This window comes from Atractosteus spatula, chromosome 13 (assembly GCF_055471065.1).
Source record: "Atractosteus spatula isolate fAtrSpa1 chromosome 13, fAtrSpa1.hap1, whole genome shotgun sequence".
Classification (NCBI taxonomy): Eukaryota; Metazoa; Chordata; class Actinopteri; order Semionotiformes; family Lepisosteidae; genus Atractosteus; species Atractosteus spatula.
Genome location: NC_142718.1, coordinates 21194583 through 21219423, shown reverse-complemented (window position 1 = coordinate 21219423; position 24841 = coordinate 21194583). Strand labels below are relative to the sequence as shown.

Below are 24841 nucleotides of genomic sequence, written 5' to 3'. Positions count from 1 at the left end.
TGCTCCAGTAATCCACCTACTGTACTGTATGTATACCATTCCACACATTCCTCGCTGAGCTGTTAAGCGTTTGTCAGGCTGAAAATGTTAATCTTCTTCAAACCGATGAAACCGTGAATGCTAGAATGGACTGCACACTATTAGAACTTGGATAACATCCAATCCCAATCTAGCTAATCTCTCTGAATTCAGGTTTACATTTACTTACTTATTAAACTGAGGGAAGCGAACACCCCTATTAAAAGGGACCTTACCTTGTGTGATCTAATCATTATCTCCCTGTAGATCCTAATTTCCCCTTAAGGCCAATTGTTTTAATGCACCTCCAAGCACACTACTAGAGATTTCAGCTTTCGGTTTTCAAGTTGCTTTCCCCTGTGGCCTCCTGTTTAATGATGCATCAAAACACAAGCACCCTAGTGACGTAAAGAAACCCCAGCTTACACTACAAGTGAAAGAGAGAACAGTTGTTCTTTTACCAAGACAAAGAGTGCTGTGCTGCTAGAGGCCATGACTACATGAATCTAACAGATGTTACACAGCAGATCTGAAATTAGAATATTGATTTTGTATCTCAGTATTGTGTTTCTTACAGTCAAAATTATTAAAGTCCGTCAATTAATACATGTCAGGAAGAACAACCCAGAAAATAAAATATAAAAAATATACATTATTAAAATTATCCTAGAAAACCTAGTGAATTTAATCCTACAGTATAACGTGCAAGCGAGACATTTGGGATTTTGATCAAGTTTAATTTCTATTTAAAGCATTGGAAGGGTGGCATTTAAAGGGGGGCATTTTGGTGTGACACATAGTGCTGTTACCTCATAGCGTTTGGGTCCTGGACTCAATTCTGGTTTTGGAAACCTTTTATGTGGAGTGTGAATGTTCTAGTTGTGTCTATGTGGGATTTCTTCAGGTTCTCCAGTTTTCTCCCTTCTCCAAAAAACATGGAGGGTGGAAACAAGCTATCTTTAAGTTGTCAGCGTATATGCCTCTCATAATGGATTGATTCTGATTTTGGAATGTTAGAGTAAGGAAAAAGTTCTAGTAAAATAATCTTTCAGCTCTGATGATACACTTTGGAAAATATTACATTCATCATGACTTCATACATCAATGTTTAATATTGCTACTTTAATGGTTGTAGGTAAAAGAGACTATGATAAGCAGTGAATGAGCTGAGCTTTTGAAATGTCAAAAGCAACTTGCTGATTATAGTTATAAAGATAAAGTATTTTATGCTTTTAATTTTACTATCAATTTTATTATTAAAATTATTTTCGTTACAATGATTCACAACTTAAAACACTCAACTCAAGAAGCTCACTTCAGCCAGCAAATGTTTAACAGATGGCTCTCGTAATGGGTGAATTAGCTGGGGTTACCATTCAAACTGTCCTGTGATTCAAAAAACATAATGGAAACTCAGATACAAAGACAACAACAAAAATAACCCATAATATTATATAAATAAATAAAAAATACTGACATTAAAAGACAATGTCAGGGAAAAAGAACATTAAATTTAGTTTTTTGATTGTTTCTATGACACCTAAAAACATCTCATATTTGTATTACTATACCGTGTCTTATGAAAGCATGAAATTATTTCATAGTAACATTGTGTAAGGGGCTTCATGCTGTTCCTGGCATGATGCCTGAGGTCACATAGAGACCAGCAAGAATTTTATCCTCCATCATTCTTTAGTTCCTTGATTCAAACTACTGTAAATAAAGTAGGATCTCCGTCCTGGAGACATGCATAAGACGGGTAAATTATCAATGGATAAACATTCAGCACACCCAGCTAAAGGCTGGGAAAATAAATCTATGACTTGTTTTTTTTACTTCTGTTAAGCAGGTAAAAAAGACGTTATGCCAATGTTCATGGGTGAAAGGAGAAATCTCAAATTTCAAATCGAGGTGAATTATTACAATATCCTAATATACACATAATCTTACAAAAAAGTACTGAAGAGTCTCAAGTTGTGATGACCATTAAATCAGCATATTAAATACTCTCCCTGTTCTGATAATCCCAGAGACTGTGCTCTTATTTTCAGTGACAGCTTTTGTTCCATCATGGACTCAGTTCTGAATACACTCAGGCTGCCTCTTACATAACTCTAAATGTGCATTGAAAACAGGAGGATTACACTATCCTTGCAGTTGTACAAATTAAAGACTGCACATTTTCACTGGCAGCTGGGCAATATATATATATATGAGGCCAAGGTAACAAGAAAAATCCTGCTTTAGTTCCACATTACTTCACTGTACTGCTTAATAAATAATACTCTAAATAACCGTAATCATAAGAACACTAAACAGAAAATGCGTGAAGTTAAAGAGTGTTTACATTGCTGAGTTTTTGTCTGCAACATCATAAAAACCACTCACACTTTTCTCAAGATTAAATGTTGTTATTGTCCATTATGGAGCATGATTGGTAGATGCACTGTATAAAGTATGTTGAGAACTTTTTCCCCCTCTTATGAGACTATTTCCAGGTTCTCCTTCTGGATAACATTCAATAAAAGTGGAGCACTCCGCTGCATCACCCTGCACTTTGGGATGCCAAGGCCAAATAAAACCAAAGGCTGTCTGCATTATTTCATTTAATGAAATAATGACAGAATACACTGCCGCATTGACTGATAGTCTATGAACCTACAATGTCCTGGGAAATTACATTAAAAGCACTAAAGCATCTTTAAACTTCAGCTTGGCATTAAGTGCTCCAACATTAACTTTTGTACTTAAAAAAAGTATAACTGTGAAAAACGTTCTGAAAGTATTTTAGAGCATTTGGAAACAAGTGTAGAATTGATTGTTTTGTCTTTATTTATGGCAGACAACATAAAAAGTCTAAAATCAATTAACGTCTCCCAGGTTTGAAGATAAATATTCAATATTCAGTATACAGTAATATACTGTAGAAGATGGGAAAACTTCATTGCTATATTAAATGGAAAGAATCAGGAAAAGTCTGCAAACAAATGCATGTTAAAGAAGCATTTCACATCATGTCACAAAAATCAACTCAACTTTGATTAATGACATGTCAACGAATATGAAAGAATAATGTCACAGTTTCAGTTCATTCTACAAATATAGGTCTAAGATGTGGAAATCCAGTCATCAAAGGAGATAAAAAAAAGTTGGTACAGTAAATAGGGGAATTCCATTTCCCTGGATTTCACTGTCTCAACAGAATAAGGGCAAACTACTTCAGATGGTTACAGTTTCATGTTCCCCTGTTTTGTCCCCATGACCCAGTTTATCTGTCAGAAGAGAGCAAAAGACTCATGTATCCGTCAAAGAGGAGGGAAGAAACATTTAAGGAGCATTAGAATTCAGACAATTGCAAGTTAGGTAAGCTACCACATAAACAAACTGGGACAATCTAAATCTGAACCTTTGTCATTTTTACCTTATAATTAAGGGCTAAGTGACTAAAGGCACAGTCTGCCATGCCCTACCCAAAATCTGGGCATGAACTCTATTGAGCACACCAATATGAAGTAATCACATGCCGACTAATTATATACCCTCTGCTCCTTTTTACTTTATTATATTAGTTTACTTAAATTAAAACTAAACACCTGTTGCATTGTGTTGCTCTGTAAGCTTCTGATACATATGTTGGTTTATTACATACATTACATCTTTAGTTTAAAAACACAAAAACTAGCATACACGATGAGAAAAAAAATTCATTCACAAACTTTCTATATTTACTTGAGATAGGAAATTCAAATGGGAGAGACAAGCCAATGAAACTAACAACCAGTAAAACGTACATCCAAACAGTGCCCCTGGGTAAAATAAAAAAAACAGTAAAGAACAAAATTAGTGCCTAGAATTTTACAAACAACTTAAAAAGTTTAAACATTTCACATAATGACTTGGATTTTTTTTTCCTTTTTACCTGGTCTATAAATACCATTACGTCTGTGATCAGATCAAGTAATTATTAATTTAGTTTAAAATATGTATGATGATAAAACTGCCATTATGTGGAGGCCTACAAACCAAAACTCAAATTCGAAGAACCTATGGAGATAACTGCAGTTAAGTGAAGAAAAAACCTGCATTGTCAACACAGCAATAAAGCTTTATTGCTTATTTTTTTTCTCATTAAGCAATAACCTTTATTGTCTGCTCTTGTCTGTATTCTTTATTTTCGTCTGACTGGTCCCAAAAGAATGTTTTCATCATAAATGGCGAATTTTAAGTGGTTAATAGAATGGGGCTATTTTTGACTTTGTGAAGGAGCAAAGCAGGGAAGCACACTAATCTATTTAAAAATCGGCAGTTAAAAGCTTCTTCAAAATCCATTGTCCGTATGGCTGCTTTTGTAGTAACCCGTCAATGTGAGGAGACTGCTGCTGCTGTAGTGTCTGCAAATCCTGTGAAAGGCAATAACTCATGCAGAGTCAGCCTCGGGCAATCATATCATTGCCTCTGTGAGAACGCTTGTCAGAAACAACACATAGTACCGAGCATCGCTTCTCACTCCAGAAGAGGCTGCAGCATGAATACATGGCATTCCTGCTATTGTCTGCATCAGAGCGAATGTCAAAACTCCCCACAGTGGGAGAGATCAAAGGACTCTTCTGCCAACCAGTGGCTGCAGCACCTGCCTTGAGATGCCCAGGAAAATTCGATTAAACTGGCAAGTCTGCAAGACACGTCCAGAAGACCGTTAACTATAGCCAAGCTTCAGTGGAAAAAAAAAGGGGGCACTGCATACCATCACCGGCAAACATGAAGTTCATTTTGAAAACGTTTCTTCTTTCCTAGTAGCTGTCTCTGTCCACAACTGATATCCTACGGTATGTCTGTTTGGATCATTATTAAACCTATATAATAATTCATGACCTGGTTTCATTTGAGAAAAAAACAAAACACAACTTCGAAACACATTAATAAAAAGCAGAACTCCTTAATTGATAAATAAAGATTCTGCAACTATTCACCATCTTTTATGTGATGAGGATAAAGAGACAATGTTGCAGTGTGTTCACTGATTTCACAGGTGGAAACAGACCCACATTCCAATTTAGTTGGTTTTACACTAAACTGAATAAAACACTTGCTAAACACCTGTAATTTATGGTACTGTAGGCGATTCTCACTGTGAAGTCCCATTTTTGGCCAGGTAGAACAGGTACTGTATAATATTCCATGAAACCCTTTATGCTGTTTCGTCAAAGTGACACAGCACTATCTACCACTGTTTGCAAAACTGATATCCTTCCTATGCTGTGTAACAATTGCTTACTGTCACTGCCATCAATCACTTCCTGACAGCAGCTTGCCAGCAACAACAACAAAGCAAAAGAGACAAATGTTTGAATGTACAACACTCTATGTCCTCTATATTTCCTCTGTACATGAAGACAGCGTCTGAAACTGAGCAATAAGGCATGGAATGTTAACTTAAGGGCACGAAAAAATAGACAGCATACCCTACAATGCCACAGAACAACACTTATTTAAACAGATAAGTCCTCCACAAACATTATATAATTCCACTGAATTTATACAGCATGGTAAGTACTATTATGCAATACCACCCACTCACTGTCACTCTCTTTGCCGAACTATATTTAAGTAAAAATGCAAAATTTCTTCATGCATGATTCTGGTAGCTCAGGAACGAGAAGCCATATCATATAGGAAACTAAACCAAGAAACGAGGCCTTGTAAATCTCATGTAATAATAATTTTAAAGCTAACCACACTGAAACCTTAAGAGGCAGGCAAATGGTTTTGGCACGGAGTGTGCATGTGGTCTCCAGTGTGCCAGATCAGAAGTGTTGGTCTAGGCATTATTCTTTTTCTTACTCTATTCTAATTTAATAAAAATTTGAGCAGTTCTATTTTCAGGAAAAGAAAAGGCATTGCGGCTTTCCATCGCCTCCACCCATAAAATAAAAACACAAACAAAAATCAATTTGATAATAACTACACCATAAATCAAGTATGTACTTTTCAATCACAAGCCACAGCAGCCTGCTTGCGCTGCCAGCCCAACTGCTGTATGAGAGAGGATTAGGATTAGAGTCTTTTGAATTCGCAATACTGATATCACAGAGTTCTACCCCTGGTGGACATCGCTGTGCAAATCTGCACGACAACACACGATGCCGGGGAGGGGAGTGTTGACTCCGCAAGTAGGTGAGAGACACAGAATATGTTACATTTTGTCATCGTGTCTAAAATCTATGAGTGTAAAAGGCTAATAAAATGACCTCGACCAATGTCTATCCACCGACAGCAATAGGTCCCTTAGTCCTCTCAATGTGTACTGTTATAAAGCGACGAATGTGAAGTTAGGACTCGGAGTCCTAGTTTCTCCCACACCACCTTCAGGTTCACCTCATGATCCCTAAAAACTGTGACACGATCCTCAGCTCTAAAATGGAAACTTCTGTTTGGTGGCAGAAGGTCACAAAATTGTTTAATGGCACGGTGCTTGCAAAGGAGTGAAAATAACTGTTACAAGTGAAGAGATAAACACAGTATATTATGCCTACAAACATAAGAGAAAGAAGCAAGAAAACTTTATCCCACTAAATTCCACCAAAACAGCATAGGTGTGTAAAGCTCACCCCTCAACCCTCTAGGTGCTTGTGTTCAAATAAACAATATGCAGATTTTTTTTCCCATTTAACATATTCCAGTGTGTGCTGAGTAACATTTTTATGCTTCAAAGCACTGCAATTAAACAGCATTATTAAAGCAATGTAACACACCACTCAAGGCAAACTACAGTGAAACTCGGCTTCAGGAATTCTATAATACAGTTTGTTGCTTTGAGGCAGTCTCACAATCTTCTACAATTACTGCCCATAATTCACCTTATGTGTCTAAATAATTGCATTTAGTCAATGTTTTGCCCACAATGTACTTTACAAGAGAAAAACACAAAAACTTCAACCCTTTAATCATCCCACAGTAATGAGAGCTAAAACAAATAGCAAAACACATTTACAGTAATCAGAGCTCTACTCTAAACTCTTAACAGCTGCACTGAGAATGAAAACAAAAACAACCCAGGATGATATTGCCCTATGTCATCTATTTTTAATCTCAAATATGTATTTAAAGAATATTAATATTGTATTACGCATTTTACATATATAACCAAAGAACGTTAACGCTGACTACATCAGTTACATCCTACTAAATTCTCCTCAAAGAGCCTTTCCAGGTTTTTCATCAGTAATTATAATTCCTTCCTGCCCTCTGCCAGTACACCGCCGTGCCAGCATCCTGCCACCGGTGAAGATGAGCTTCAGCAGAGCTGGCAGATTTGCTTCTCCTGCGTCCCCAGCCCCTCTCACTGGCGTCCGTCCTCCGCCCCCCCCACCACCACCACCACAGCACACAGGGCAGGAGCCCTAGCTAACACACATCACGCATCTGGTGTTGCTCTGCAGTAGCACTGATCCCATATTTAGCCTTTTCCATAAAGACCTCCTCTGGAGGCTTGTGTACAATGCACACAATAACCTAATCTGCCCCCTCACTCATCCTTGCCTGCGTCGGATGAAGCGACTGCAGCCGTACTGAAAGCCTTGTCCCTGGGCCCCCCCGCTGCACAGCATCTTTTGCCTCTGAGACAGACAGATTCACTGCTTCCAACACGCCAATAAACAAACACACCCGAGTGGAACGTCCTAGCTGAAGCGCACATGCACAAACCTCTGCATGTTAATGCTAGGCTAGAACACGCTGCATATTGGTTTCACTCCACTACACAGTATGCACACACCCACTCTGCATATAGTTAACCTAATAATGATACAAATTATAATACTATTTGGACTCACACTATCACTTTTCAACTATAGATCGGTATATATCAGCACCCTCTGATTTAACACTCAAGCTCCGAATACTGTACAGACTCGAAAAGCCATGTGGAAGCTCAGGCGAACAATAGTCTAGCACAAATGCAGCTAAAACTCTGTAAACCAAAACTGAGAAAAAAGAAAAAGCCCTGGGCACCTTACCCATCAGTCCTGGCTGTGAAATCGCTGGAGTGGCGTACTCCGGCTGTAATGTGCCTATGTGGGCTCAGGAGGAATGAAGTTTCAGTCGGAAGCAGCAATCTTTGCCGTGCTCTCTTTCCTTTGCTTTCTTCTCTGTGGCTCTCTCTCTAACTCCGTCTCCCTCATCCCCTCCCCTCTCCCTCCCATTCAGCCGGTGACATCAGAGCAGTGTCTCAGGCATGCAGAGTGTTTATAAGCGCTGCTACTCAATTTCCTGGAACACAGACTATATTCACAGAAGGTCCAGGCTCTCTCAGCTGCTGTAGCCTCTTTAGCTCTCCCTGGTTCTCTCCCTCCCCTTCGTCTTCATTAATGCTACATGGGCATAGATTACTTTCCCTGTTCTAAAGCCCAACTGCCAGGCCAGGACTTAAAATAGAATGTGTTTGATGAAAGATTTAAAGATTACACAATCACTGGAACAGTGTGGAATTTAAAGCTCCATTTTTTTTTTAATTTTGTGTTTAATTTAGCAGATTTTTTTAATCTGAAAACAGAAATCAGTTGGGACTAGGCTGAAGAAAACAGGATACAATTCCAAATGCCTTTTCTTGTAGATAATAGTTTTTAAACTATGGGTCAGGACAGAGCCGGTTACGAACACTACTACTGTGAGTCACAGCATTTGGTGCAGAAGGTATGTATCCCCCAAAACCTTTAGAATTGTACAGTAGGTGCACTACAGTAGGGCATTGCAATGGAGCAACTGTGCCCAACCTGGAATTTGACCTCATGGCCTTACTGTTACTTCTAGTTATATTTAGAAGCTCAAAGTCTGTTTTACAAATTATTTAAAATTTTTGTTTTAACATCTGGGGCTGATTAAAACTACATCAACAATTTTGTTGCAGCCAGTGATCATTTTATGCCTAATTAAAGCACAGAATTGGGACTCAGTTAAAGCAAAGAGACTTTTATTCTATTTTTATTAAGAGCAAATGGGTTTGGTGTAAGAATGAAGGAATTGCACTACCAACTAGTTCTTCTGCAAGTTTTAAAACAGTGTCATCTAATGGGCAAGCTGGGCTCTTCTCGGTTGTAACCTTTTTGTTTCTAGTAGAGTTAATTATTGAATTGACAACCTGACATTTCCAATACAGTAAAGTAAATATGTGCCTTTCACAGCAAATAACTCAATACACTTTTTACCAATCAGTTACATTTCACTGAAGCAGAACTTACTGATTTACTGATTATACTGTATTTGCGCACTTTGACATGGTTAGTATAGGCTGGTAGATCAACCTGCAGAATTAGTGAAACTACAGTACTGGTTTACTTGAGTCGAGGGCAGTACACAGTACAAGAATTTCATGAAAAAGGTAAATCACAATTAAAGGCATCTACTGTATTGAGATTTGCTTAATTCAGTGGTGACCAATATGACATACTGTAGCATTCTTTATTCAAAGAATGCATCTCTTGAACTCTCACTTGATAAAGATTGCGTTCTTGTTTTAATTAGCATACACATTAGAATTCATGTACAGTACATGATGGCTGACATCAAAAGACAACATGACATTAAGGCGGTTGCAAGACTTTTTTTACCACTGATAAATCATATTCCATAAGATCAATGTATCGATAAACTGAGTTTACTAAAGGGTAAGAAAGGGTAAGAAAAAAAGCAGGCTGAAATGCACAACGGATTACGAAGCAACATCTTTGGTTACAACAGTTTTTAAGCCTGGAAACTAAAAAAAGAAAAAATGGCAAATCATTTGGCATCCAGGTGCATGATTTGAAACAAATGTTATAAATGCAGCTTGCTGAATAATACTGAAGGGCCATATACCTGATTATGCAGTCATAATACGTTTTGCTTTGCCACATTTTGGATCTTTTCTTTCACCACAACGGATGCATCTGATGGCATATCTTTGGTTTTTATCCTTTTTAGATTTTGTTTTCAGCATTACAGAGTGCCTTCTCATCACATGGCCATGTAAATTGGTTGTTTCCTAAATAAGGTGGACATATTTTGTCACACAATTTGCACGTTATTTCTGTGCTGTCTTGAGATTGAGAATAAACTGCCAAATGTTCATAGGTGATAAATGTGTGCATATGGCATCTCTATTAATCAGGTCTATCACCGTTCATCTATCAATGAATCAATTTTGTAGATTTCAAACAACAAATCTGAAGAAAATATTACAAGTACAGACATTTATCTATGTACTTACAGTATACTAACGGTATATGTTAAATACTGTATCTACACATTTAGAGATATTTTGTTGATTCTGTTTTAAAAGAACCAAAACACTAGGATTTCTAGTGAAGACTTCATTGTCATTTTTGGATTTTTTTTTACACAAATTGGTATACGAAGTTTGAGCTACCAAAGAAGCAACCAAGATTGCATACTACTCTTAAATTTTTCACCTGTGAGTGGTGTCACTGGCAGGTCATAAACAAGGAAGTAAAAAAAAAGACATAACCCTTTCAGTGTCACATCAACAATTAACTGGGAAAAAAACAACAATAAAAAAACCCCAACATAACCACCAGACTCACATGTTAATCTGTCAATAAACAGCACAGTTACCAGGTCTTTAGGTAAAAAAGCTCTAGAGTTTTGGAGTCATACAGCGAGTTTTTACATACAGCCAGAGACATGAACCATGTTGTGCTATTTGCCAAACTTGTCAGTGTCTGCAGGTATTGGACAATTTAGAACTGATATGTTTGCAATGTAACTGACAATGAAGAGGTCTTTGGTGACCAGGATATTATACAAAATGTATAATTGTTACTTTTCAATATAACATTATACTATTTCCCAGATTCACAGATATTACGCAAATGTTATCCTCAATGTATGACTAACATTTAACAATGACAGTAGACATACTGAAGATTTCAGTTGTACTGTACTTAAGCATAACTGAGAGACATGAAATTGGGATGTACAGGTAGGACTGGATAATTACTACTATTCATTAGGTTTAAAGAAAATATCAGGGCTTATTATTTTCAGTTTTTATTTCTTATTAAACCTCCAGATGGCTCCAAAAATAATGTGTCCTGTTAAAATGAAATGTCAGAATACAGAATAGACAGCAAAGCTAGAATATCAGTGTTAACCAAGTGATACCTGTATTAGTGCTATCCTAGGAACTGAGTAAGTTTCACCATCTGAGTTTATAAAAGACATTATACTTTAAACATACATACTTGTAGTAATGTTGAAAAATCAGCATGAGACATAGTCACATATCATCTTAACAACACTGTTCATCCTAATGTGAGTATCCTAATTTTAAGTTTTCCTAAGCAAAATCCTAAAGCTTGATATCCGAAAGTACAACCTTATGGCTTACAGGAGAAACTACTGTGTTTCCAGGGTATTACATTAGGTGGTATCTCTGAAAAGCTTGACAAACTGAATTAAGCACATTTTTGGTGAACAAAGATCTTAAATTAAATTTGTAAGTGGAAATGCCCCATAAACATATTTGCCAAAGAACACTGGTAAATACTGTATGACAAACCCAACAAATGTTCAGTCTGGTATTAAACAAGAGTATTGGATCAATAGTGCGTTTACTCATCAGGGCTGTAAATCAATAATCATGAATATCAATAGGACACGAATAATAACTCTGCTGAAATTAATATCCAGTTAATCCATTTTAGGACGTACATCACAGACGAAACCTAGATACAAAACAGAAATTTGAACCTTCAGAGTGTTTTAACCAGGTTTTGAAATGGTGCATGATGCAGCTCAATGGCTTTCCAGACTGTATAATTAAGTTACCTTGTACACCACAACAATTGCAAACCAATCTATATGATGCAAAAACACATATCATTGCTTATGTCTGTAAAAGTCTCAAAACATGCCACAGATTAAGTTTCATTACTCCAAGATTTTGCTTGAAACCTTTTACACAGAAGTACAATGGGCTTGAAAAATATATTAGGTTATGAACTGTTTATGAGGGATGCACTTTTCTGAAAACAAAGTATTTTGTAAAGAGTTAACTATTAGTATAACATTTACTGTATTTTTTTTTCACTGCAACACTTGTGAGTCATGATTCATGTGGGCACGGCTGGCTGGGGGAATACTACTGAGTTAAGTTCAACTATGCAGACGTCACATTTAGGAATAGTTTGTTTACAGTAGAGTATTCATGACTGAGCTCGTGGAGAATTAATCCATTAATCTAATATTTCATATACATGTACACTGCGTCAATGTGTGGTGCCAGGTCAGTACTATCACGGCTCGTTTTGCGGAGCCTTTTAGTATAGAGTGTGGGAACAGTAACAGGATTTTTCTGTTTTGTTATGTTTCTATAAGCACTCCCAGCATATGCCAAGTTGTAGGATATTATCAAAACCCAAAAAGAATAAAACTAATTTACCTTTGAAACTCTGACAATATATGTAAATGCTCATATTACCTGACAGGCTGGCTAAGCCTTTGTTTTCCAACCTTTCCCTACAATGTTTCTCTCTGTACTTTTATTTTGGAATACAATTAAAGCCTCCGATATCACACTAAAGACCTAAAAGGTTTTCCACGCCCTTTTATAATCTGAGAGGTAGTCCAATTACTAACATCTTTTCCCCTCTTGCCTGCTGGGAAATGTAGTTCCCTCTAAGGAAAATTTAGTAGTAATTTTGTCACTACTAACAATTTTTTTTCCCACTAACACTGGAAAAGGAGGTACAGGCCGATGAGGATCCTGTCCACGCGGGCTTGAAAGGGAGACCGAGGGCCAACTCCCCTTTTTTTCTACCTCGTGTCTTCATTCTAGTCTGTTTTCTACATTCCAGACAAATTTCTGTGTCAAGCAATAGTAATATTTTTTGATATTATTGTCTACAAAATTGTAATAAAAAATTATTTGTGTCCACAAAATTGAGTAGACAAGGATATAGTAGGTAAAGGCTTCTCAACATTCTTGGTATAAAAAATCCACCTTTTATAAAGCTGCCCCACATTCTGTTTCAGTAACCATTGAAAAATATTTAATATTTATATTTTAATATAAATCTATATACAGTATATAGTACAGAAATCTATACACAGTGTATACTATGTAAATCTGACATGTACATTGCACAATACAAGGTGCTAATATGTTTTTCAATGATTGTCATTGAACTTAAACCTTAAAAGTGCATTTTTTGTGACATGTATGCAACATGTAATAAAGCGATAAAGCACTTTCCCCACTTCTGTGCAGTCAATGTGCAGTTGAAGATTCACAGGTGAAGACATTACAAACCCTTCAAATCGCAAATTGCAAAAAGGATCACAGCTAAGGCAAGCTCTGCTGTGATCAAAATGATTCCAACTACTGAATTACCAGACTCCATTGAACAATAGTAACCAACTACTTTTAAAGAATTTTTAGAACATGTTTTTGAATGTTGCAAACATTTTTTCTGTTTCTTAGAATAGATGAAAACTATTTTAAACCACAAACGTCAACCATCCTACTTAGATGTGATATACTTAACTTTATCTAAGATCTGTAAACAGACCATCTTTGACGTCAGTGCTTACCTCAAGTTTATAGTACTGCATAAGATAAGAGAAAAAATGTGCTGAACTTCGTAGATAAAAAAACCCCAAAATCAACATTCAGGTATATATAAGGAGAGAGACAGAGGTGGTGATAAAGATACAGTGAGACAGATAAACAGAAAAACGCATTTGTTTGAGTCTGTGTGTTTATACAGTTTAAGTGTACTTTTGTTTGTTTATATGCAGGTGAATTTACGTGGAAGCACATGGAAGCCTACTCTGCAATTCAAAATACAACAAGCCAAAGGAAAATAAATCCCATTAGTAATGTACACTTCAGTGACAAACTGTAACTAATATCAACTTAAAACAGTGGAAGTAATAACAATATGGCACCTTGTTGTACTGCTGTTGAACACGATACACTAAAACTTTAAATACTACTTTAAGTACCACTCCTTTTCCTTATTATGATGGATACCCGGTACTTTTTGTTAACTTTATTGTATTGCACTTATTTTTTTTAATGTTTGTAAGGTATAAATGTATCCTAGGTCTAGTGATGGCACATTCAAATTGTCTATCCCCAGGTCTTGTTTTCCCATGCGACTTATTTCTCAGGGTGCTGCAGGCAAAGCTAACACCACAACCCAAATACAACCCCCTCTCACTGCACAAAGGGAGGACTATTTTGTTGGCATGGGGTTGAGTGCTAAAACACTATACTTTGGCAAAGGCAAAAAAGTGCTTTCTTTAGTGTTTAGATATTTTTATATTTCCAAATCATTAAATACTGAGCTCCAGAATACAGTGCAGCAAAATTGCAGGCATGGTATATTACAGTAATAACAAAAATGAAAAGGTTATTACAGCTCAGTAGCCCATTGAAATGAACAATCCTAAATACAAATTGTCCAGCTTTCGCACAATGCTCCCAAACCCATGCTTTTTGCATGATCTTCCACATCAAGCCCTGCATGAAACACAAGGCCAAGCTGCTGGGCACTAGTTTGTTTATGCCTGCTCTTTTTTTTGCTTGGTATTATGCGGAATACATATTATTTTTGTCAGGGGAAATACTCCTGGACTCACTAAGTATGCTTAGGAGACCAGGCTATAATTATTATTTATTTGTGCTTCTTTAATGCTTGCTTTGAATTGAAAGAAGCAGAAGGAATTTTCTTAACAAGGCATTATTAGCTAGGGATCCTAGCTGTACCGAAGTCTAATTGTACGAGTTAAAAAGGTGAAAATGCACTATAGGGAGCCATAATGCTTACTGCAATAACATCAAAGTATATTAAAATTAAGTATGAGAATATAGCAGCAGAGGCAGGTCTCTCAAATCATTTCAGACTCACAAAGGTAACAGCTGCTAAGTTTATTTTGGAAACACATAGCTACTGTAATATCACAATTTACAGCAGATAAATATGACATGTAATGAGCTTAGAACTGTCCACTGCAGATGACAGTCTAGATTTGAACTGCATACTTGACAAAGAGACACACTATGCGCTTAAAAGTGGTAGCTTTTACCTTCCAAAACAATAAGCATTATGGTTTGGTACCTGACCAAAATCGGCCTTTACTCTTCAAAAGGGGCCAGTATGAATGTACAGCTGCAAAGGTAGGTTTTCCATATTTCCAAAGAAAAGCAAAAAAAAAGGTCTAATTGTAAACTGAATGATATGCAAGTTTTTCCAGGTCATAAAAAAGCCAGACAGCGTCATCATGCAAGGCTTTTTTTGCATATTAACATATCTCACACCTGAAACAGAAGCCAATCCACCCCACCCTACAACCAAGTCGAACAGAAATGTTTTTTTTATTTTTTAAAATACTCTGCCTTCAGCCTGGAGAACCTGCGAAAATACCATTCAATACCATGTTTCATTCATATGTAAGTAAAACCCTGAGGTATAAACAACAGAAAGAGAGAACATTCCCCTAGAAGTCTAAAAACAATAGTACAGTAGGTGAAGTGACATTTATAGAACAATATAGCCTGCTGAATAGGAACAGATATGCAGCTTATGAAAGAGAGACAAACATCTTCATATGATTGGTTTTTCCATGCTATGTGCTTGGAAAGTGAATAATGAATTCCTTTAAATATCAAGTTTAAAAAGATACATAGCCAGTCAGCTAGACAGACAAATGGATAAATAAATAATGCAGGCAATGGGTATAAACAAGAAGCTGAGCTTAGATCCAAACGGAAAACGACAATTTTCACTGTTGCAAAGAGGCGTAGAGTTCTTCAATTGCAAGGAGAATTTTCCTTTTTCCCCCTGGGGCACAAAGGCGGACTCCAAACATGTAAATGATTTATTATTTATTATTGATTTATGTTATTTATGGAAGAGCAGCACGACTTAGACCAGAATTTCATCTGTAGTAGCTCTCAGCAATATGCAGTTTTGAGATATTTGCAAACTTACAGTAATAAAGCAAATCAAACTTGATTATATATACATATTCTACATTCCTTGTGGTATCTGTAATACCACAACTTCAATGTACTGAGGTTCGGCAATTTAATATGAAGAAAAACAAAACATGAAAACTTTAATAATCTTTTGAAATTGTTCTGTATGATTATGATTCTTTTGAATGTCTTTTTAAACCACAATTCACTTGTAATCAAGACTGGAGGAGACACAAACAAATCAAAGAAATTTCAATAAAACTGTCTTAGAAAAAGAACGAAGGATGCCCAACAGAGATACTCAGTATCAAGCCGAGTGTTCCAGAGCACGAGGAATGCCATACAAACTACAAGAACTGCATTTGAACAAACTGCTACTGAATTATAAACATGCAATCAATTCACAAACTCTCCCCAGTCAGCCAGTTTTAAGAGAAACAAAATTAAAAAATCAATCATCTACATATAGTTCCAATACAATGGTTTAACAATTAAGAGAAATAGCTTCATGTTTTGTTTGATGCTGTAAGACGTTGCATGTTGTCTTGGTGACACTGACTAAACAAAATTTAAATAAAACCAGATCCAGTAGAAATCACAAATATTCAAGCACAATATATGCTTTAAGCTATTTGTTCATTTACCATGTTGATGTAATGTTAGCTGGACTGGATTTAAACGTACGCATTTTTTGGTTTAGGTCATTTCCAGATTAAGAAATCATTCCCATTTGATATGTTCACCATACTACCCCTTTAATGCTGTTACTGTAAGGAAGGAGAGACACATTAGCCATTTGTGCTTGTGCACTTAAACCCAGTGGGTCAATGCTTCAACCATGGTGTACTCTACCTCCGGCCACGGAAACCAAGATGAAGAATGTTGATGCAAATCTTCACATTTTAGCTGGAGTGGTTTGGAATGAGATTTTTTTTAGAAGTAGCAAGAATGAGGCCGCTGACCATCCATAAAGCAACAGCATTACTGCCTTATTGTATGAGCTCATCAGATCTCAGAACATAAGCAAGGCTGGGCTTGGTCAGTATTGGGATGGAAGACCTCAAAAGAAAAACAGGGTGCTACTGTATGGGGATGTTGGTGGACCAGTTAGTGAAACTCTTCACACTAGATAAGAAATTACGAATAAAACCTATGTCCCAATAATGGCAAAGGACATATTTTGCTATACCGCATGAAGGGTTGCCCTTCAAATTAGATATTAAACCAAGGTTGTGACTACTTTGCTATTAATGAAATTTGCTTAAAATGATGGAATTTGAAGAAAGAGTAATAGTATTAATCCACCTGTCCAGACAAAATGTCACTCTGGGCTTGTATAATTCTGGTCAACCAAAAATTCTCCATTAATGTGTATACCAAATTCTCATTTCTTTGCCTGATGTGCTGTACATGTATATGTATGTATACTGCTGCTGGTACATAATGGCATGCCATCCAAGTGGATATGTGAACTCAGAAGTAAACTCAATAAACTCAGAAGACCTCAAAGTAAATGCACACTTCTTTCTAAAAAAGTGCCATTAATGATTATTGTGTGGTACAATTATTTCTGAAACCTCTAAGTGTAGTGAAAATGCTTTAGGATTCAAACTGCAAAAGGAATAAATTACTTAAGACAGGAAAAGCTGAGCAAAGTGTAGGAAGCATTAAATAGTGTTAACATAGTAAACGCATTACAGTCAGAGATGTACTGTATTAAACATTAGTGAGAACAGTTTTAGATAACCTGTCATTGGTTGACATCGGTGTTCTGAATCTTTAACAGAAGGTAGTAAGTTTACAGTATATATACTGAGAAGCATTAAACATTTAAGAATATACTATTGGTTCCAATGCTTGTTTCATTTTTTATGCACCTCTACACATATAGCTCAGGAAACTGCATAAACATTATGAATACTGTGCTTCAACATACTGTATAATAAGGTTCTATCAACACAATATGCGCCTACTTCAAACCTTCTTTATTTCCAGAATCTGTTTTGCCTATACAGTATTCACAGAATAAGGTGCTCATAGAAAACCAATCAGACATTACTCTTTGACAGGAATTCAGTCTGATGAGTTTATATCCACTACTACTGGCACAATAAAAATAGAGTGCACACATGCAAAATTCATGGGTGAAAAAGTCCCAGCTTAACATCTAACATGACATTGCTTTCAAACAATGCCAATGAAGCAAATAAAATAGGTTAAAACATTGCTAAGTCTCCTGTAGGGAACCACCAAGTTGATTTTAGGAATATTTTTTAGAATTATTTTATTTCCTAAACTGAAATAGAACTTGCATGTGTGAGATGTCTCTCTATATATATACAGTACAGTACCGTGAAAACGTTTTTGACACTGAATGTTTTCAGGTCTTCAACCAAAATCTAATATTAGATAAAGGGAAACTGACTGAACAAATAACACACTTTTTTACTTATTTAATTTATTTAATGAACAAAGTTATCCAACACCAACTGACACTGTTTGAAAAAGTAACTGCCCCCTAGTTAAATCAACCCAATTAAAGGGATAATTAGAGTCAGCTGATTGAACACTTGGCTTGATTACAGCCAGCCCTGATGAATATAAACCTCACTCACTGTATTTTGATCCTTACCATCAGAGTCAAGTTGCCAGCACAAAGATTCAACAAGCACATTATGCCACGGTCAAAGGAAATTCCTGAAGAGATCAGAAAAAAAAACGTTGTTGATATCGATCGGTCTGGAAAGGGTTGCAAAGCCACCTCCAAATGGAGAACACTTGGAACAGTAGTGAATCTTCCTAGGAGTGGCCGGCATGCCAAACCTTCTACAAGGGTGCAACGCAAAATCATCCAGGAAGTCACAAAGGATCCTAAAAAAACATCAAAAAGAACTGCAGGCTTCTTTTGCCTCAGCTAAGGGCAGTGTTCATGACTCCACAATCAGAAAGAGACTGGGCAAAAATGGGCTTCAGAGAGATTAGCAAGGCAGAAACCACTGCTAACCAAGAAGAACATAAATGCTCGTCTCTCATTTGCCAAGAAGCACCTGGATGATCCTCAAGCCTTTGGGGAGAATGTACTATGAACAGATGAGTCAGAAGTGGAACTTTTTGGACGATATGGGTCCCATTATGTCTGGCGTAAAGCAAACGCAGTATTCCACAGTAGTATGAACATCATACCAACAGTCAAGCATGGTGGTGGTAGTGTGATGTTGTGGGGATGCTTTGCTGCCTCAGGACCTGGACGACTTGTCATAATTGAAGGAACCATGAATTCTGCTCTGTATCAGAAAATTCTTAAGGAGAATGTCTGGTCATTCGTCCATGAGGCTGAAGTGTAGTTGGGTCATGCAGCAAGACAATGATCCAAAACACAAAAGCAAGTCCACATGAGAATGGCTGAAAAGATGCAAAATAAAAGTTTTGGAGAGGCCTCGTCAAAGTCCAGACCTAAACCCAACAGAGATGCTGTGGCAGGACCTGAAATGAGCAGTTCATGCTCGAAAACCTACCAATGTTTCTGACTTAAAGCAGTTCTGCATGGAAGAGTGGGCTAAAATTCCTCCACAGCGACGTGAGAGACTGATATTGAATTACAGGAAGTGTTTGGTTGCAGTCTTTACAGCAAAAGGTGGCGCAACCAGTTATTACGTGTTTACTTTTTCACACAGGGGATATGGGTGTTGAATAACTTTGTTTTTTTAAATAAATGAAATAATAATTTTAAAAAAGTGTTTTTTCACTTGATCTGAAAACATCCAGTGTGACAAAAATGCAATAGAGGAAATCAGGAAATCACCTTTTCATGACACTATGTATAAATGTAAAATATACACATATACAGTACACTGTACATGATGCAAATTATACTAGCAATAATATCCCACTTCCAATAAACCATGTATTTTATTCCTTTTACTATTATAAATACTGCTTTACTGTATTGATGAGCATAAGTACTGATTACCAGACTATTTATAACAAATTCTGTTTGTTTTCAGTGATTTAATGACCCCTATCTGTTTTGATATATTTACCTAATAGCTTGGCTTTTGCATATTATTTGTAAGAGATGCAGGAGTGCTGTTTACTTCAACTACAATGGATTGAATGAAAATCAAGCACACATTACCAGATGAAAATATTTAGTGCATTAAAAGGAAGCAGATGTCACAATAAATAAGAGCTGCATCTGTGCTGAACAATGCAATGAGTCTGACAAACCTGAAACAAGTACAGTAGCTCAATTGCTGATGTATATGCAACACGGTTACAAGATGGCTAGTACAATGGGTCACATTGTCAGTGGGCCACTATGTTTTCTTTTCGTACTGAGAGCAAAATGCGTCTTGGTCAGTAGTAATTCAATGGTATTAAATGACCACATACGGTAACCATTAATAAAAAAATAATGCATGTAGCACCATTAAAAGCAATAATGTTATTAATAAAGCACTTTAAAATATACCGGAACCACACTGCATGAAATACAATTTTAAAAAGATGAAAAAAACAAAAAGCCTCTTTGAAAGGGTCAGTTAGACTCGGCTTAAAAGCAAACCACCGTAGCTAAGTCCCCAGTTTCTTCTGAGATGGTGTTCCAGAGCTTTGGGGCAAAGCAACAACAGGCCCTGTTAATCACAGTGCAAAGGAACAGTGGGAACAAATAGTAAACCAGAATCAACTGAGAGAAGTCTGCATGGAGGGGTTTAAACAGATAACATGTTGGTTAGACACCAGAGAGCCAAGCCATACTGTATAAGAGCCTTGAACAAAAGGAGAATAAAAAAAATGTGTGATTTAAAAAAAAAAAATCCTGAAACCTTGTAAGCCCATGCAAGGACTCTAAAACGGAAGTCATCAAGGATTCTATCCGAAGAATTCTCAACATAATGCAACCATAAATTTATAGACGGGCTGGACAAAATAACGGAAACACCTAACGAAAAAAAAACACATTTTGAAGTAACTAAACTGTACTCAAAGGGATTCTATGTGTTTTAATTTCAATACTGATTACCAATAGTGTCCTAAATTAAGATAAAACACAAATTTTAAAAAGGCCAAATAGTAGGTACCACCGAATTGTAGTTACGTCAGTAAAAGAAATCGAAAAATGATTTAATGTGTAAAGGGCAACAGTGTTGAAAATGTTATGCATGTCTCTCTCCCGTGTAATATGTAATATGAGGATTTTTAATAATGATTTGTTCATTATTAGCCACAAACTATGACTATCTCTGGTCATAAGTTCCAAAACCAATCAGGACATCATTGATCAAAGGTAGGTTAAATAGGACTACATTTGGAATTAAAACAATTACCGGTCTAAACAAGATTTATTGCGATACTTTTCATTCCTGATGATAGTATGAGTGATCAATGGCCAGAAAATGATTTGTTCATTGATTATCAGGTTTAGAAGGCAACATTCATAAAGTATTGGATCCAATTATCTTTCTTCCCACCAACTTATACTTCATAAAGCATTCCGTACAAAACCCTAACACATTCATGGCGTTCACAAATTAAACCTCAACAATGACCAATGATTTCCCATGATGCATTTTTCTTTCTTAATGTCAAGCCAATAATGTCTCATGATAATTTTTCAAAGCACTACTCTAATATGCAAGTTCAAAACAAATCCATTTATTTAGCCCACTCTCAACACCACTTTCCAGTACTTCAGGCATGCCGGGAAATGCAGGAACATTCTACGTGTGTGAAATTAAGAACAAAGAACATTTTTTAAGGTGCTGACATTACAAGTCAATAAATCCTCCCTACTGCTGCAAAGATTCCATACCCAAATAACTCAGAGCATCTTAAAACAGAAGACTTTCAGAAATAAATAGCAAGCTGTGACCTAAACCTCTCGGTGAGATGTCTAACTGCAACTCGAAATGATTAATTGCAATACTAAATGATTAATCCTTTTGTGGACTCTAGTGTATCCTCATGTTTGCAAAAGCTGAGCATTAGCTTAACAAAATCTTTATCTTTATGTATTCATAAACATCTGTGCCCTGTTTCCCATCTATAACAAGGCTGCTGTTTCAGGATTGCAACAATAACACCAATATTTACATACAGTACCATCCATGTTACCTACAGGTAGTGCACTTTGAGTTGAGATTTTGATGGCAATCAGCTTTGGAAGTTCTTACCACACACAATGTGAGAGAAGACACTTACTGTATCATATACAGTATAGAGTGAATGACAGGAATGAAATCACAGTTAACATATACTGTAAGACACACAACAAGACAGAAAAAAAAAGAAATGCGTCTTCTCGTAAGAAATCGACTGACACCAAGTGGACAGTGTGCGATCAGAGCGTGAACTGAAAACTAGCTGAACTCCAATAATCACATTGCTGCAATGCACAACTTAGACCCAAGCTACACATTTTAGCTTTTAACAGTATGTATTTTGACAGCTTTCTTGGGCGCAGTAAAAGTAGTCTAGAAATTAGCTACTACTAGCATACACATTAAAAGTTAATAGTATTGTAGTATGTAGGTAGATATTTGGCAGGTTAAAAGTTCATTAGGAAGTCAAGGAGATAGTTTAAAAGTAAATCCACTTCCAGGTTTTGTCTCTCGAACTGCAGTGCTCCTTGAGCAACGCTGCCTCACACTGACTCCCACTGAGTGAAACAGAACAGAAGCAGCTGCCTCTCAGCATACAGTACAGCTCGAAGCTTGGCATTCTGCTTTAGCCTGATTGCCAACACTGGAAATTTAGCTCACTTGTGGACCTTAAAAGAGTCATCTGTAGGGCTGCTAAAGGCTTTAACAGTAGTTGTGCTCATATGCAGGATAGTTCACATGCTTTACCTTAACAAAATCTTTTATTAACTGGTGATGCAATCTGATATTTGCTAAACTAGAAAGTTTCCATTTCCAATCAGTGAAGTAGCCTACAAATCCTGTTAAATACAATGAAAAGAGAAAGGGTGCAGTAAGATATAGTCCACATAATCATTCCACAAGAGCTCTAAGCCTTTGTTGCGCATGGGTTCCTATAGCAATACCCACTAATATCTGCCCGTACGCATACCACAAGTTGCTTATGGCTGTCTTTACAGCTGTTTATAGCTGGAGTTACTAATGAGATAACAGATGAATTACCAAAACCTAGGCTAGATTTATGATGTAGAATATTGCCCATCACTGAACTGTACAGTAACTATTACCATTAAAACATTCAGAATGGAGCTCTAGGGAGGAACTAAGCTTGTATACAGATGACACTGCAAAATAAGAAGTTTTAAATATAAAATAACATCTTACTGTTAATGGAGGTGTTTTGATACTGCTTTCCAACTTTAACATGAAAAACGCCTTTTAAAATATTGTTGAAATATAACATCGTAAATATCTGACACTCCAAATATTGTTATTGAGAAAAATAAGAGCGAATTTCTACCTCTGCTCCTGCCTACAGCTCCTAACACACAGCCGAGCATGTAGACGTCTGCATGTTCTGCTCGGTGCCATCTAGAGGTCAGAGCTTCTCTATCACACTGTCAAAACAAGGTCAGCCAGATCAGTTCGGTTTATGGCACAAGCGCTGTTATTGTCGATTGTGCCTTTTTATTGTGAACTTCAAGCCGGAATTACTTTTTTTCACTTTTTTTTTTTAATTTACTTTGTGGTCGAGAAAAAAAAAGCACTGTCTCCATGCTGAACAAATATGAATAACAATTTTTATAATTACTCACTGAAATTAACACTGGATAATCAGCTTTCATAGACATTAAATCCACTTGCATAACAAACTACAGTATTAAAACAACTATTGCTCTCCTGAAGAAGGCTCCACGGCCAAAACGTTGTTTTCTTTCTTCTCTTTTCAGCAAGGAATAAACCTACTACTTGTTCCTAAATATAATATATGCTGTATATTATAAAACAGCAAACGTAATAATGTTAGTTGCCATTTCAGACTTTCAAAATGTGTTCAATGCCGTGTTTAAAAACAAACGAATCAGTCACTCTTTTCACTTCATAAATCAGTCTTGATATGATGTAATGTCATGAATACAGATGAATAAAAGTAACCAGTACAAGGAATTTATTGATGGAATAATATTCTTCCTTTTATTCTGCAAAAAATGTTCAACTTTAATATGGGGCAAAGGAAAGTGTGCAGAGATGTAAAGTGGAAACATTCCATTTCTGTTCACTGCACATCATGTTGAAAAACATTAAAAGATTCTTACTGGAGTGCATCTGTTTGAAGAAAATACCTGTAATTTTCGCAAATTCTGTATTGATGGTATATGATAGAATACCATATTTCTGAAACTCCCTTTTAAAAAAAACACTTAATTATATTTATATATCCATCAAGCAGTTCAGTAATACGTTTATAACAAAAGTAATTGCCACAATAAAACAGCCATTTCTATCTAGAACTAAAAGATTTTCAGACTGTAGCTGATTTGCCTCTAAGACAAAGCCTCTAAAATATGGAATGTCCTAATATGACCACCTTTGTAGGCAATGAAATATTCCTTATTCCTTATAACTTCCTAAACTGGTTCACGGACTAAAAACCTTTGAAGAAAAATAAGTGTAAGAAAAGGCTAATCAAAATTGCCTTATGTTAATAGTAAGTTATTATTTTCTGAATAATAATGTTTAGACCTCCAAAATCATGCCTAAATACATAAGATAATGAAACAACAATTGTCACAGCAAGTTTTTCTTTCATGGAAAACAAATTATTATGATTATTGCTGGTTCTACAGTATGTTGCCTGTTGTCCATTAATAGCACTGCATTGAAAATGGATGACTGTAACCCCCATCCCTGTTGTCTCTTTCTG

The 24841-nt window shown here is 36.4% G+C and overlaps 1 protein-coding gene across 6 annotated transcripts in view; it reads right to left on the bottom strand.

Annotated features, from left to right (window-relative positions):
- Positions 1–24841, bottom strand: part of hdac4 (histone deacetylase 4) — a 244485-nt gene that overhangs the window by 90041 nt on the left and 129603 nt on the right. For 3 of the 6 annotated variants that reach the window (XM_088930371.1, XM_088930373.1, XM_088930374.1), the window contains exon 1: positions 8034–8169. The exons of the other annotated variants lie outside the window; for them this stretch is intronic. In XM_088930371.1, coding sequence (XP_088786497.1) covers positions 8034–8037 — 4 coding nt within the window. In that variant the 5' untranslated portion in view covers positions 8038–8169. Of the gene's footprint in view, positions 1–8033; positions 8170–24841 lie in introns of those variants that run through there. 6 annotated transcript variants of the gene reach the window in all.